The 16,977-nt window shown below is 42.1% G+C and overlaps 1 protein-coding gene across 1 annotated transcript in view; it reads right to left on the minus strand.

Annotated features, from left to right (window-relative positions):
• Positions 1-16,630, minus strand: part of PHF12 (PHD finger protein 12) — a 44,647-nt gene extending 28,017 nt beyond the window's left edge. The window contains exons 1-2 of the mRNA XM_077836301.1: positions 16,479-16,630; positions 16,128-16,309 (exon numbers count right to left, since the gene is read on the minus strand). Of these exons, the coding sequence (XP_077692427.1) occupies positions 16,128-16,309; positions 16,479-16,544 (248 nt within the window). The 5' untranslated portion in view covers positions 16,545-16,630. The remainder of the gene's footprint in view (positions 1-16,127; positions 16,310-16,478) is intronic.
• Between the last annotated feature and the right edge of the window lie 347 nt (positions 16,631-16,977).

Raw genomic sequence — 16,977 nt, forward strand, 5'->3', positions numbered from 1 at the left:
TGTAAAACCCCTAGTTTTAAAATACTTTAAAACAGAATGCTCATTTTAAGGAGCTCTGAACAAAATTGCCATTTCAGATCAACTGCAACATTTCAATATCAAACTCTACTTCTGAATTTACTTCACCCTCCAACGGGGCCCAGCTACTGCAATCAATGCACCAAAGCTGGATTCTGGTCCTGGAGGTTAATGAACTGCTGCTCATCAAGACAGAACACTATACTAACCAAGATGGATGAATACTGTTCTTGCACTGCTGTATTCTGAGCCAGGAAAAAGCCACTATCCCGGTTAACACAAAGGAAATGTGCAATTTTAAATAACTAGTTATGACCACATTCTGCACCCCTCTACAGCAGGCATACTAGAAGTAAGATCTTTAAGCAAGACAGCAGTCAATGTTCTTGTCATATCACCAAACTCTACTTTGAGCTGCGCACAGCATGGCTGCTTTCTACCTTCTATTTTTCATACACTTATTAACACAAACCTCAAGAGCATTAATATTTGTTACAGATGAAGCCGCTGCCAGCAGGACCTGTTGCTCAACAGCACCAACTTAATTATCAATTACACATAATATATTTGCTTTTCAATATGGAATTGTACCACATATAGTTATACAAGAGCCTGCCCTCCATTTCAGAGACTTTTCCTTTTTATCATGACATGCAAGCAAAATGGTGCAGCAACACTGACATAACGTGGAAGGTTACTGATGTGCGACCTGCATCTGTCTGCTCAGTGTAACATGTACATTTTAGAACTTAAGACAAAAGAAAGACAGCCCTGAGAAATATAAAATCTGACTTTCAAAGTTAAAAGACTAAACACACCTGAAAGGTCAGTCCCACAGAGAACTAATTAGAGATTTTCATGGCTCTACCTTTGTAAAGAACGGACTACACAAGCCACAGAAAATGGTGTTAAATATTGTTTATACGGACAGTAAACTCATGGTTTTTCTATACTAAGTATCTTTTTTGAAACCCATTTTCACAATATAAGGTTTATACAAGAATCATTTTACAAGTCTCTGGAACTATCTCCCATATACCGTACATTACGCAAACCCTCACTTAGGAAGGTGAAATCATTATTTAAACGGATATCATGAAATCAAACAAACCCCCAAAGTGATCTGTATATTAGGAGTTTTCATCAAGCAATGAAGCTGTTTTATTTTTCAATTTCATACTCTGGAGCTCACATACATCTGATGTTGGTATTAGACTAAATTCTGTAATTATGCTTACTGTCACTTCCTGAGGTCAGCAAAGTAAAGAAAACAAATAGTCGGAGGAATGGCACCCTCTCTGATCTGCCATTTCAACGGTGCAAGATGCATGGTTCAAAAGGAACCAATTGTGACTGCATTAGAAATGCAAGTTAATTACAATTGGCATTCCTGGTGGACACCTTGCTGAAAGAGACCATTTGTGAAATCTGCAGTGAGGGTGCTCCCTGCCTGCTGATGGCAGAGAACAGACGCCAGTTTCCATCATGCTTTAATAATGGAGTGGAGAACTTTGGAATTCAACGTCTGAATAAACTTTCTTGTAAGACTTATGTTGATGAATTGTGTGAAGATATACTTGGAGTTTTCTCTTGTGAGAGGAAAAAGTCAGAACTTAACAGAAACAACTGGGCACAAAAGGAAAAAATTTACAGCAGCCCCTTCATTCAGCTCACTCATGTCGCTTCCTAAAACCTCCCAGTTATGTAGCAGGATTTACTGACAGGCTTATATTGGAAGACACTGGTGGGTAGGTTTGCCAGCAAGATAAAAGGCAGAAGAGTGAAAAGCCTTTATGTGGGCTCTGACTTATTCTAATGACGGATGCAGCTACAGCTGTTCTACGAACATCATAGAGAACAAGGTTTATTGGCTTCCCAGTGTATGGCCATAACTAAAACTCTAACAAGGAAACTAGCCAGAGTGCCAGCGTATTACAAACGCCCCATTGAGAAATGTAGAAAGTTGCATCATTTACAAATTTGCAATTCTTTGAAACAGTTTTACTGTGCCCAAGTTACACACTTCTATTCACAGCTGCTCCCCAAAGCCCTCCAGGGAAAGGACACCTGGAACAAAGTGTTTGAAGCCAATACATTACACAAAGAACAAACAAGTCAACAACTGCAGCTAGTCAAAATCCCTGCCTGTCTTAACTCTCTTACCACCCTACTATAGACCTTCTGTGCCAAGGAACAGTTTTCTGATTTATCTTCTGTGGGAAAAAAAGGAAATGGAGACCGTGTATCTTTAAGACATAGTTAGGAAATATTGCAACCCCTTCCTCCCCTCCACCCCAATAATGCCAGAATCTCTCCAACAGGAAGTATAAGAGGAGATGATTCAGCAATATAAGTGTTACATTGAGCTATTAAACAGCATATCTAAGCTATTCCAACCCCACTATGGAAATCCACCTGTTTTTTAACACAGATAACGTTTGGCATGTAGGATCTAAGTTTGGGCTCTCTTTAAACGGTCAGCTTCCTGATGTTTATAGTGAATCCAAAATTCCCACAAACAAAATGTCAGAATGTAGAGCGCATCCCAAATTTTGGATAAAACACACAGGACCGATTTCCTCCTAAGAATTATCAGAGCTCCAACACATCTTTCCTCTAACAGGTTCAGGAACAAGGTATTCTTTGGGCCTGATTAGACTTTAAGTGGATGTTTTTGTATCAAACGTGATATGGTAAAGTCTGTAAGATTCATATCCAACCACCACATTTTTCAACATGTTTTATTTGACAGGATTTTAAGGACAGCCACTGGAGAGGCTGGGTACTTTCCTCTGTAGGAAAGCTGCATATTTCCCTCCTTAATACTTTGGGGAAAATTAAAAAGCTCAATCGTGACAAGCGTAAGGTAATATGCATTGGAAGGAACAATTTGAAGGAATAAATTTAAACTCTTTGTACACATTGCTGGCTCTAAATCAATACCAGTTAGTAAGGAGACTTGAGCATCACTGGGGATAGATCAATGAAAACTTCTGCTCAGTGACAATGGCAGTCAAGAGAGTCGTATAAGGAAGACTAAAAATATTACACAGATTACCCCCTTCCCTGGAGTCCTGCTTTCAATTGGGTCACACAGTTGCAAGGTACAGCAGAAATAAAGGATTCAGAGAGGGATAAAGATCAGAAGCCTGGGGTCGCTTCCATGTGACCAGAAAGAAGAGTCGGACCATTTAGTTCAGAGGGCGAACGTAAGGTTTAGGAGGAAGTTTCACTACGCACACATGGCTCCATAACTGGTTACTATGGGGTTTCTTGCAAATTCCTCCGAAATATCCAACACTTGCCACTGTCACAGAGCAAAAAACACCACCATCTGCTGGTCTGATCTGATATTGTAATTCCTGTGCTCATGAAAGCAAGGGACTACTAGTGCTGGCTAACTACTGGCATAACATGAGCTCTTGCTTTAACCAAACATCTCAATCCTTCCTTGGATCCTTCTGCTCCTGGGAGTAACTGTTAATATTGAATAGTCTGATAAATATTTGGTGTGGACAGATATCCACTGGAGTATGGTCCAAAAATAATTTGTGAAGATATGAATGCAAGGTTTTCAATGACAAAAGCGGCGAACACCTTGCTTCCTCCCATTGCTCACCTTGAGTTATTAGCAGAGTTTGGATTGGTGCAGGCCTTCCAAGGATTTAAACTCTCAGCTAATGCTCATGGTCAAACTCCCTGGGACAAAGTCTGGAGAAAGCACCTAGGGGATAGGCACTCCAGAGGTTAAGCCTCAGGAACACCTTATTGCAAAAATAAACTTACAGGGTTACTTCAGGAAAATTCCGACTTAGGTAGTTACATTCTGGCTATGTCAAATTCACTCTGCTGTTTCAGAGACATGGAGTGTTCTTCTCCGCTTGTCCTGAAGTGTTGTTTAGTGTTTAATATTATCAGAGTAGGGTGCACTTGCGTGTTATATGAAGCTATCACTACACAGTTTTCAAAGTGAACTGAAATCCTTTGGGATGAAAAGTGATACACAGATGTAATGTAATATCATGTACAATATTGCATACGTATATAGAAGGCTACACAATGTGCAGATCAGGCCTACAGAATCACATGCAAATAAATGTGCTGTTTCAAAAGATTCTCAATGTTTGTGATGAACTTAAAACTCTACACAGCGTGATGAGAACCTCTTTAGGGGGAAAGAGCACAACAGTCAAGTCACTTTTAGACTTATTGAAAAGAAAAAAGATGACGCCCATCAATATTGCACAGATTGGAAAAAAACCACTAAAAAATTGCCAAACTCCAAAATGACAGTACAGTATCTAATCTACAAATTCAGCACAACACAAACAATATTTCTTCACACAACGCTGTCAACCTGTACAACTCGTTGCCAGGAAATGTTGTGAAGGACAAAAATATTACTGGGTCCAAAAAAGAATTAGCTAAGTTAATGGAGTATAGGTTTATCAATGGCTATTAGCCAAGATGGTCAGGGATGCAACCCTATGCTTTGGGTGTCCCCTAAACCCGATTGCTAGAAGCTGGGACTGGTAACAGGATGGATCACCCAAATTGCCCTATTCTGTTCGCTCCCTCAGAAACATCTAGCACCGCCCACTTTTGGAAGACAGGATACTGAGCTAAGTAGACCATTGGTCTGTCCACTATCGCCATTCCTATGAAATGGCTTTCTGGTTGATGGCTTATATTGTGATGCATGAGACTATGGCTATCCTAGCCAATGTAATCGTGGATGCTCTGGTTACCCATATACATATCAAGGACATGTGGGAAAACTACAAAGCACATGATGATCTCTTACTGAAGTGAATTCCACAGGTTTATGTAAAAATATTTTTACCAGTCAAATTTGTTAGCTTTTAAGTATGTTCCCTTGTTCTTAATCAAGGAGAGAAGGTAAACAGCTGTGTTTATTTAGCTTTCTCTAAACCATTTGTTGTTTTACATACCTCAAGTTATATTCCCTCGCCTCATCTCTAGAAGAGATTAGATTATTAATTTACATTTAAAATTATTTAGTCTAACTTTCAATCTCTCCGCACACAGAAGCCTTTCCATCTCTCTAATATTTTGTTGCTCATCTCTGGGCCTCTATATCTGCTCAACATTTCTCAGATGATCAACTGAATACATCTTCAAGGTGGGAATATTTTAATTTGCTTAAGGATTTTTAGCCTTAGAAATACCAGGAATGTCAAGTCTGAACTTCAGTTTTGCTAACAAGACAGAAGTGTATCTTGAGTGCTCTGAGCCCTTACAATGAAGTGGACATGTTGAATTTTAATAGAGAGCTTTTCTCCAAAGTATTTTAGTTAGTTAGATGTTTAGAACTTGTTTTATTTTATTTAAACCTCAATAAAAGCAACATTCTCTCAGGTGTCACCACAACATGTCACAATCCACATTAACATGGTTTTTGTAAAGGGAAATCATGTCTCACCAATCCACTAGAATTCTTTGAGGGGGTCAACAAGCATGTGGACAAGAGGGATTCAGTGGATAGAGTGTACTTAGATTTTCAGAAAGCTTTTGACAAGGTCCCTCAACAAAGGCTCTTAAGCAAAGTAAGCTGTCATGGGATAAGAGGGAAGGTCCTCTCATGGACTGGTAACTATTCCTACCCTTTGTTTCCTATCATTTAACTAAATGGTCAGTTTTCAGAATGGAGAGAGGTAAATAGTGGTGTCCCCCAGGGGTCTGTACTGGGACCAGTCCTAGTCAACATATTCATAAATGATCTGGAAAAAGGGGTAAACAGTGAGGTGGCAAAATTTGCAGATGATACAAAACTACTCAAGATAGTTAAGTCCCAGGCAGACTTGGGCAACCAAATGGCAGATGAAATTCAATATTGATAAATGCAAAGTAATGCACATTGGAAAACAATCCCAACATATATATATAAAAGTTAGCTGTTACCACTCAAGAAAGATCTTGGAGTCATTGTGGATAGTTCTCTGAAAACATCCGCTCAATGTGCAGTGGCAGTCAAAAAAGCAAACAGAATGCTAGGAATATTTAAGAAAGGGATAAATCATAGAAAATATATTGCCTCTATATAAATCCATGGTAAGCCCACATCTTGAATACTGCGTGCAGATGTGGTCAACCCATCTCAAAAAAGATTGGAATTGGAAAAGGTTCAGAAAGGGCAACAAAAATGATTAGGGGTATGGAACGGCTGCCATATGAAGAGAGAATAATAAGACTTCAGCTTGGAAAAGAGACGACTAAGGGAGGGATATGATAGAAGTCTATAAAATCATGACTAGTGTGGAGAAAGTGTTATTTACTCTCTCTCATAACACAAGAGCTAGGGGTCACCCAATGAAATGAAGAGGTAGCAGGTTTAAAACAAACAAAAGGAAGTATTTCTTCACACAACGCACAGTCAACCTGTGGAACTCTTTGCCAAAGGATGTTGTGAAGGCCAAGACTATAAGGCTACGTCTACACTACCCGCTGGATGAGTGGGTAGTGATCGATCCCTGATCGCTCTGCTGTTGACTCCAGAACTCCATCACGGCGAGAGGCAGAAGCCGAGTTGACAGGGGAGCAGCGGCCGCCAATCCCGCGCTGTGAGGACGCAAAGTAAGTGATTCTAAGTCGACCTAAGATACATCGACTTCAGCTATGCTATTCTTGTAGCTGAAGTTGCGCATCGTAGATCTATTTCCCCTGCCCCCCCCCAACGCAGTTTAGACCAGGCCTAAGAGGGTTCAAAAAAAAAAACTAGGTAAGTTCATGGAGGATAGGACCATCAATGGCTATTCGCCAGGATGGGCAGGGATGGTGTCCCTAGCCTCTGGTGCCAGAAGCTGGGAATGGGCGACAGGGGATGGATCACTTGATGATTACCTGTTCTGTTCATTCCCTCTGGGGGCATCTGGCACTGGCCACTGTCGGAAGACAGCATACTGGGCTACATGGACCTTCGGTCTGACCCAGTATGGCCATTCTTATGTTCTTTCAGACCTTCAGCTGGCCACAGAATTTCTCCAGGTAGAAATACTAGATTAAAAAAACCTAAGCAGATTAAAAAAAGCAAAACTGAAAATCCACCCAGGCGTTTTCAGATTTTTTTTTTTTTTTTTTTTAAAGAAAAAGATACAAACATAGGCACAAACCTCCCCCTCCTATCCCCTTTCACATCCTGCTCCTGTTACTATTCCTGGTGGAAGGAAATCCTAGGGGTAGTTAACACAGTGCCTCCCCCCCCGCCAAAAAAAAAAATCCACAGCAGAAAGTCATAGCCTATATAGGCACATATTTTATAATGATTAGGGCTACTTGCTCAGAGAAGGTTTTTTGGCCTGTTGTGTCCTCAGGCCACTGCTAAATTCAAACCCTGCAGAGAGTAATCTCTAGCTCATTCTAGTTTATTTCAAAAAGTGACTCATGCACAGCAGACATCAGTGGAAAAGGCTCAAGTCAGGTTCAGACACTAGATTTCCTCCCAACTTGCTGTTAAAATATTTGCCTTTTATACTCTTGAGATGATATACTGAACACCTCTCAGGAAAGGCAATTTGTAAAAAGTATGTTAAAGGTGGAAAAAAACCACCAGAACTAGTTATACACAGCAAAGACACAAACCTGCACAGCTACAACTGCATTCAAGTGTGCTGACAAGATTATGATCCATGGTGACATGCAAGGTATTTTTCTCTCTAAGTGGTGTTTAATTCAGCATCACACAGCAGTCTACAAGGGAAGTTGGGCAAAAGCCATGGTGAGAACTACTGGTTGGGGAAGAACACAAGAAGCTCTTTGAAGGTTGACTGTGCCAAGTACTCCAGAATCAGTCACATACAGTTTAGCCACTGTGGCAAGATGCTTGCTTACGCTTTCTTATTCTGGGCCTGGATCTACACGTAAAACTTAGGTCGACCTACATATGTGACTCAGGGCTGTGAAAACTTCACATCCCCAAGACATAGTTAAGCCAGACTAAGCCCTGGTGTCGACACAACTATGTTGATGGAAGAATTCTTTTGTCAAACTAGTTACTGCCTCTCAAGGGGGCGGATTTACTATAGCGATGGAGAAATCCCTTCCGTAGCTGCAGTAAGTGTCTACGCTTCAGTGGCACACCTGTAGCTGTGCCACTGTACTGTTTGTAAGTGTAAACATAGGCCAGAACAAGAATTTCACATCCCCAGAACAAAGCCACATTATATTCTGAATTACTTTAATGTTTTCACACGCCTAAACTTGCTTCCTGGATTGGTCTTTTAAACTGCTAGATCTTACACGGATTTCTATTGTATTATTGCATAAAGCCTCTGACCGCCAGATGCTGGTACTGGGCGACAGGGGATGGAACATTTGATAATTACCATTCTGCTCATTTCTTTTGAAGCATCTGCCATTGGCCACTGTCGGAATAAGGATCCTGAGCTAGATGGAGCTTGGTCTGACCCAGTATGGCTGTTCTTAAGATCCCTTGATACCACAAGGTTCCTAATGCACTGAGGACTCTGTTTCAAAAGATACACTTTCCTTCCTACTCTGGAAATTATTGCCTGCTTTCTTCACAGTAGGTTTCTGCTAGTCATTATTGACTTAAGGATTAAGGACCAGGTTTCCTAGAACACAGGAAAAGTCAAGGAAGCACCACATACTGACTCAATCTAGAAACAAAGGAACTCCAAGATGTGTGTGCGCTTATGGGGTATCTTGAAGGGCAGCAACACCAACTCTGCTGCCTTTATTACATCAGTACCTGTGCTGAATGGGTCTTACAACTGAAGGCTGACAATATGCTTTTCTTGTAATTTACACACATGCCTGGCACCCTGCAAATGAGGTGTAGGGTATTACACACAGATAGGGGAACGTAAGAACAGCCATACTGGGTCAGACCAATGGTCCATCTAGCCCAATATCCTGTCTTCTGCTCTAGTCAACAAAACCACAGTTTCTTAATTACAATTCACTTATAGAGACCTGAGGCACACAGTGGTGTAACAGGCTCAGTCACATCCCTATCAGGTTCCCCAAACTGAGATGCTCCCCAGTACAGACTGTAACAGTGATAGCACCAGTTTCAGAGTAGCAGCCGTGTTAGTCTGTATTCGCAAAAAGAAAAGGAGTACTTGTGGCACCTTAGAGACTAACCAATTTAATTGAGCATAAGCTTTCGTGAGCTATGAAGTTTTAATTTCTCATGTATTATCCCACCTCTAAAGAAAGCAAATGTTTTTTCCCATTTTCTCCCTTACTAATCAGTACCAGAGGAACACACACCTTTATTGTATAACTAAGGCCCTATATAAAAAACTTAAAAATTCATGAGTATAAATGGCAAAGTATTGGATTTCACACGGTTTGCATGCAATTAATTTTACATCTTAATTTAGTTAATTTATAGGCCAGCAGGAATTTTAGAAGTGTTAGGAAAACACATTCTGTCCTTGAAATTGACTAGCTAGGGTACCTTTTTTCTTTTTGTATTAAAGACTTCATTGTAGACATTTTCCATTTAAAAAAATATTTAAAAGATCATAGTTTGGGGGCATTTTCATGATTTCTGTGGCCTCCATGAATTTGCATAGGGCCATAACCAATTGTCCTCCCTCCTTTTTGCGGGGAAGAGAGTGGGGTGTAAAACAAGCCATATAAAACTTGCAGGTGACTGTACCTTCTTGATTTTTTTCCCCCAGCAGTGTTGAGCCTAGGTATATAGTCTAGCAGATAGAACATAAGGTAACAAAAATTAAGGTCAAAGAACTTTTACAGGTAATATTTAAGATCTGCATAGCCGTCATTAACCAATGAACATTATCCATCAGAAATCAAATCCAATTAAAATCTCCTTGCTAAAGCAAGTGCCTCTAGGTAGTAGAAATCCTTTGGGAGGATGTTTCCACATTCTGAAACGCTCCCATGAGCCACACCTACAGATGCGATAACATGCTGGAAGACAGCAGCCAGAAAGTAAAACCATAATGGGTAACTACTGAGCAGAACAATGGATTCAAACTAAGTCACAGAGTTACTTTAAAAAAACTTTACTAAACCGAATAGTTCAGCAAGATGCAGCATCTTTAAAACACAGATTTCACTGCAGCAGTAAAAATGGATGATCACAATTTTCAAAATGTTTAAGAGTTACAGTTCAACATCAAAGCACATTTTTCCCTAGGCAGGGTAACAAGCCTTGTTAGTTTTTTATCAGTGATCTTATCCTGTACCTTTCAAACAACTTTACTTGTAATTTTGATACCTTTTCTAACAAGTTTAGTCCATTTGATACAGAGGAGGGTGAAGGAATCATGTTTAAGTTCAGCTATTATATAGCACATCTTGTTGATTTCAACAGAGTCCCACTGATGACTGGGAAACCCGATTACTATGGTCCAGTTCTGAGAGTAGCAGCAACCAATGGTTTGGTTGGCAGGCACACTTCACTGTGTACATGTTAAATCAACCATAAGAAGATTTAAAAGAGCATGCACCCACATACTGAATAGAATGACACCTTAAGGATCCTGAATTACACATTAAAAAAATTCAGCTTATTAAATTGTGACAAACCAAACTCCAGAAAATTCTAAGTTCTGCGCACAGCATTATTCCTACAGTTGAACTTTTATAGCTTTGCATTTCAGAGCCTCAGTGTAAACTAAAAAAGCAAAACCAAAGTTGAACAAGGAAGCTTAACAGAGCTGCTATGGCTGATCATGTTACTGTGTCTAAAGGCACATAAAGAATGACTTTTTTTTTAATTAAGTAACCAGACCAGTGCAATTGCTTCTTTCATTAACTTTAATATCTCAGATTCCACTTTGCTTCTGACACCACCCAAATACCAAATGCAATTAAAGCATAAAATTTGGCAAGCAGCGAATTAATTTAAAATATTTTATTAACTTAAAAATAAACAGGTGTTAATAGCATGAGTTGTTTTCTTACGTAACTTGAAAATATTATGGTCTCTTCTAACAGTTATGAGCTCAAAAAGAAGCTTAAATTAAAGTCTCTGTACTCCAGGCTTACTTCAAGGACCTTTTAAACGATAGATTTTGCCAGTATATTGTTCACATAAAAGGAGGATCTAGTTTTGATAGTAAACATTCAAACGTAAATTTTAAGTTCTTTTAAACCTACGAAGAGCCAATGAGTAAGCCTTTTTAAAGTTATTAGTAATTTCAGTATGACGTTTCATTCACTTACATGGAGTGCTGAAGTGTATTTAAACTTTGTCCAATTCACTATTACCTAGCTGAGAGTTAGTTATCTTACGGCAGGATGTCCAGAACACCTATTTTTATGACCATTAAAAGACTAAATCACTGAAATTAAGGCAGCGGCTCCGAATCTGGATGCCTCAAAGATTTCTTCAGTCAAAAAACAAAACAAGAGAAGGGGAGGAATCAGACACAAAAGTGAAAAATCAAAATTAACTCCTAAATGATTAACTAGATTGAATGCTAGCTTGGGATAGGCCAAGAGAATTCTAAATCTGAATGAGGTATAGAAAGTTATTCATGTCATAGCATTTGAACAAAGATTTCACATATAGAATGGAAAAAATTGTCAACTGATGTGACTCAGAAAATAAAATATGCAAAACTGAGGCTAGTTTAGTTTCATCTGCTTCTCTTAGCAAGTTCTGTTACTCCAATTCTTCAACAACAGCATGCCAGAGGACTGCCAAGTCAGAAAGGGGAAATGGAGCCAAACACTCCAAATGTAAACATGGGGAGGCAAGTGTTGCAAAGATGTTTGATGGAACTAGCAGACAGTGCTCTTACCCTGTGACAGACACAAAATTCATCTGGTTCAGAACAATAGTCAATGAAGGGAAATCTTGGGAGGGGGCACAAGAGATTCACAATTTTGGTGTGTCAGTTTTGTCACGTAAAGAGCCATATTCACTTCAAAAGGAAGTTGACTAATTTAAGACAACTTAAGTTGCTTCAGTATACTAACAATCTTGTACTCAGGAGCCAGACAAACAGGCAATTGTAAATGAGAATCTAACTGAATGCTACGGCTCAGTAATTTGAGAGCACCTTTCACACTAGGAAAAATTAATAGCACTGCTTTAAAAAGTCAGTTCACCTGCTTTGTTTTGTAACCTCTATTGCCATTTTTACTAGTTATCTATTTTAAAACTGCGCTTTTCCTCTCAATCACTTTCTGCTTAATCCTTCAGAAAAGCCATATGGAATTTTTGACATCACAATCATTTCTGTGGACTGATCTCAAGCACAGGATCATGAGTTTACTGACGATCAGGCAGGAAAAAGGAGACAGAAAAAACTGTAATAGCTACACACATCTAAAACAAGGGGGTAAGAGAAAAGTACAGAAAGTTACTAAACAAGAAAACTGCTTTTGGATCATTTTATAATAGTTTATCCCAGCTCAAAAGCCCCCTTGGAATCGAACTGTGAGATAAAATTCAAGAAAAGACTCTCCTGCATTATTTCTAGAACTGTTCAATAACTTGCATTCATAGTAATCACATTAGCGTGTGACAAATTAATATGCAAGCTTCCTAACCAAAACCAGAGTTTTAAAAGCTAAAAGCCAATAAAACTTCCTTGGAAAAAGCTGGTAAGTGGAAAAAGCATTCTATGCAAAATTTAAATCTGAAGAACAGTCAACATATCTGAATACAGCAGACGCAGTGTCATAGGTAATCTAGCGAAAAGGGCACTACAAAATTTTCCATAACTATTACCCCATCCAAATTATTTGCAACAACGCTGATGAACTCTGATGTAAGTAAAGAAAATACAGATTTTATCTGGTTTTTCCACAAACTATAATCTTTCTTGGACAAGATTACAAAAATAGTCAAATTCATAATAGATAAATCAGAAATCTGTTCCATGCACATGAAGTCATTCTGGGGCTGACAACCCACTTGTAACTATAAAGAACTGGGTAAAACTGCTCTTTTTTGGCAGGTAAATATACTGTAATTCGACCTGGAAATATTCAAAGCGATCATCTTTTTTCAGCTGGCTTCCAAATGTGTGGAAATACTGTAGAAGTCAAGATATGCTTAAGAACAAAAAAAAGGACTTTTCTCTCCTGGAGTACTCCCGTGAACACCCAGACACTGTAAACCAAACCAAAAATGGAACCACAATACCTGCCTGGATTATATTTCAAGACTTGCTTACTGGAACGTATCTTTGAAGTGCACACAATAGATTACAGAATTAATTTCAATAAACATGGGTAAGAATTCACCCGCCAGACTAACATGGACTATGGAAGCAGATAAACAAAAATTATGCCGTGTGGTTGTTTCCTTTTTAAGTTAAAACATGCAGATTGTTGCTTTGGAGATATACACGTATTTACCTAATCAAGGTACAATAATGTAGCAAGCAAGTTACAAGTATTGTATAAGTGGGAAGCAGTGTGACCTAGCAGATAGTGCACTGGACTGGAATTAGGGAGACAGATTCAATTCTCAGCTATGCCACTTCCCCTCCCTATCCTTTACAGATGGTACTGACCTCCTTGGTGAAGTGCTTCAGGGTGTACTGTTGAAGAGCTCTAAATAAAAACTAGGTATTGTCAAATATTGTTTTCCTCACTGTCACAAAAGAAAGTTTTAGAACAGTGAAAACAGTATTGAGGGAAATGCCTGGAAGATGCCTCAAACAGCAGAATTCACAAGTTGGCTATAGATTAAGTAAATTTAAACAGTGAATGTAAACTTAAATATACCAAAGGAAGCATTACTGAAACACTGCAGAACAACATAGAAATGCATGTACTGCATTCATGCCCAATGGAATGGCAGTTTACTTTAAGCAAGATGTATGAGGTAAAGACAACACCCAAGTGTTCTTTTGAGGCAACTTGTCTCATTTGCATGCATTTACCAAGTGGTATGCAAGCCTTTAGAAATGAGAACAGGAAAGCAGCCCATCCTTTACTTCTGCTGAAGAAAAAGCCAGTTAAAGCAAATTTAAGCCAAGAATTATTTGAATACTGTGGCTGCATAAACTGTGGGGTTGACCTTACAAACCCCTTACCCTGGAGAGCAGTCTCATTGAGGTCACCGGGACTACTTAAGTGAGAAAAGGCTTAAGGGATAGGGCCCTGTATTCGTATCATGAAAATAGTAGCTAATCAGTTGGGGGTAATTTAGTTGTGTCAATTTTAGGAAAAAGGTCACTTCACAAAAGTCTCTAAGTTGAATAAAATTACCATGGTTTCTCCATGCAGATTAAAAAACCCCAAACTGTTGCCAAATTAAACCATGAAGTATATGCATAGCTAATATCTCCATGACTATAAAGTGGATATTGACTTATGATAGAGACACCAGCTTTTAAGTAAGTGAGAAACTGTGTGTGGACCATTTTCTCTCCCAAATATTCTCAAGGCTTCTAGCAACTATCCTGCTTCAACAAATGAGACTCAATATTTTAAGCACTTCATTCGATTTTACCAGGTTCAGTTTATATCAACAACATCCTATCGTAAAACATTAACTTGTTTGTGTTGAACTACTGAGCCCTACATTATAAAACAATCCCATCCTAAAACAACAGCTATCTGAAGGAGAGCTGTGTAAGCTCCCAAGTTTGTCTCTTTCACCAAGTGAAGTTGGCCCAATAAAAGATTACCTCACCTACCTTGTTTAATTACTAAACAGATTAAAACAAAAAACCAAAACCAATGTTGTCCAGCAGATTTTAAGTGCTCTATATAATAAAACTACCCATGGAACTTCTTCCAGGTAGAAATGATGGTATCATGGATTATAAAAATGGAGCTTCCTGTCTTGGGTAAACAGGTCTATAGAATGGTAACAGGACACTCCCTACAGAATTCTGACCAGACGGTTAATTTCCCCCGTATCAGTAATCACTGTAATAAGCGCTCTAAGACCTGCAATTACCATATAAAAAAGTATAACCATTCAGCTAAAGTCACAAGGAGACAACTGTAGCCAAGTAGCAAACAAAGATCCGAGGCATGAAAGACAATAAGGAATGTGGTTAAAAATCTCTCTCTAAGGAAGAATACCGATTCACCAGAACTTCATTGCTCTGACTTGCCCTGCTCCCTCCCCCATCCCATTATTCACTTTGGCTGTCTGAATTTCACATGAGCCTGAGTCAACTGCTGAACAGATATATGCAAATTCGCTTTCGATGCACCTGGGCTCCTTACACAGAAGCAAAAAATAACTTCTCAGGGCAGAAACTGAAGTTCAGACATCTCCTGACTTTGCTGGTTTGCTTTTTGTTACTAGCTTGGGAGGCTTCCCCGTAACGCACCAAAGGTCCAGTGTCCCCCACGAACAGCAGCCACTATGCTCTAAAGGACACATTTCCAAACAACCACCGAGGATTAGCAACAAGAGCACAAAACTACTGGCAAGCTGTCCCTGAATTCGTATTGGTCACTCCTACAAGATGGAACAGGCAGGTCTAACCGACGGGAGGAAGGAAAAAGGAATAAGGGTGGGGGAGGGGGGTGTCAATTTTCAAGTTCAGAGTTCTGGATCAACGCTGGGAAGATACTTCTGTATTCAAAATACTACAGTAACGGTGCAAGGGTTTGGAAGTGCTATATGCAGCCAAAATGGCGCTGAGAATAAAAATATAATTTAAAGGAAGGTCGCCATATTGTAAACAGTGAAGCAGGGAGAGAGACAGAGACAGCAACCTCCATTATTCCCAGCAGCTGCAGCAGCACCGAGGCGCTCAGCGATGTCAGGCCAGCCCAAGAGAAGCAGAGGCGACTTCCCACCCGCCGCAGCCCCGAAGGGATCCCCAGGCAAGGCAGCCCTGAAGATGGAGCGGGAAGAGGAGAAACTTCCCGGCTGAAGCCCCGGGGGCATGCAATAACGGCAATGCAAACCGCAGACCGACAGCTCGGCTTCTCCTCTCGCCCCTCCTCGGCGCCTCAGCACTTCACCCAAAAAGAAGAGGAGCCTCCCCCCGCCCCCGGGCACCCGAGCGAGCCGCCGAGCCCCGTGGAAAGGGCGCTCGGGGCCTTTTCGCCTCGGCGGCTCCGGGTTAGCTGGCGGCCGCGGGCCCAGCCCTCGCCGGGTTTTGTTCCCGCAGACGCTGCGCCAAGCTAGCGGGCAGGGCTCCGGCGAGCCGGCCGGGCCTTACCAGCACTGGAGGTGGAAAGCGGCCGGGCAGTGATCGCAGCACAGCAGATCCCCGCCTTCCTTGCAGCTATCGCAGCTATCGTGGTTCGTGGCCCGGCCGCTGCGCCGGGCCTCCTTCTCGGGCCTGCGGCTCCTCTTCTCCCCGTCCTCGCTCTTCGGGGGCGCCAGCAGGGCTTGGATTTGCTGCACACACAAACAGAGGGGCGGTGAGGGGCTGGGCCCAGCCCGGGGACGCGGCCCCCCACCCCGCCCGAGCCCCCGCGGCTGCTGCCGGGCACGGCGGCCCGGCCCGGTCCGTCCGCGCAGGGGCCGCGGGGGCTCCCGGCCCCGCGGGGGGAGGGGGGCGGCTCACCTCCATCAGCCCCCCGGAGGTGTCCAGGTCGTACACGATCGTCTTGGTCTCCATCTTGCCCCACATTCATCCAGCCCGGGCGCGGCGGGGGGCCCGGCCCCACGGGCCCCGGCCCCTCCGCGGGGGCGGCAGCGGCGGCTCCTCGCGCGCTCTCCGGGGGCAGGCGCGCGGGCGGGCGGGGCCTCAGGCCGGTCCCGGCGGGGGGGCGGCTCGGCGCGGGCGGGCGGGCGGGCGGGGGCCCCTCGCCCCGGGGGAGGCGGCGGCGGAGGCGGCGCTCGGCCTATCCCACGGGCCGCTGCTGCTTCCCCGTCCTCCTCCTCCTGCCGGGCCCGGGGGAGGCCGCGGGGGGCCCCGCGCCCAGTGCCATGCCGGGGAAGGGAGGGGCGGGGGGGCGGGCGGGACCTGCGCAGGGGCTCCGGGCTCGGCTGGGCTCCGCTCCCTCCGCCTCAGACACACAGGAGGCGCCGCTGCCTGCTTAGGGCCCCGCCACCGCGCACCC

This window comes from Eretmochelys imbricata, chromosome 17, assembly GCF_965152235.1.
Source record: "Eretmochelys imbricata isolate rEreImb1 chromosome 17, rEreImb1.hap1, whole genome shotgun sequence".
Classification (NCBI taxonomy): Eukaryota; Metazoa; Chordata; order Testudines; family Cheloniidae; genus Eretmochelys; species Eretmochelys imbricata.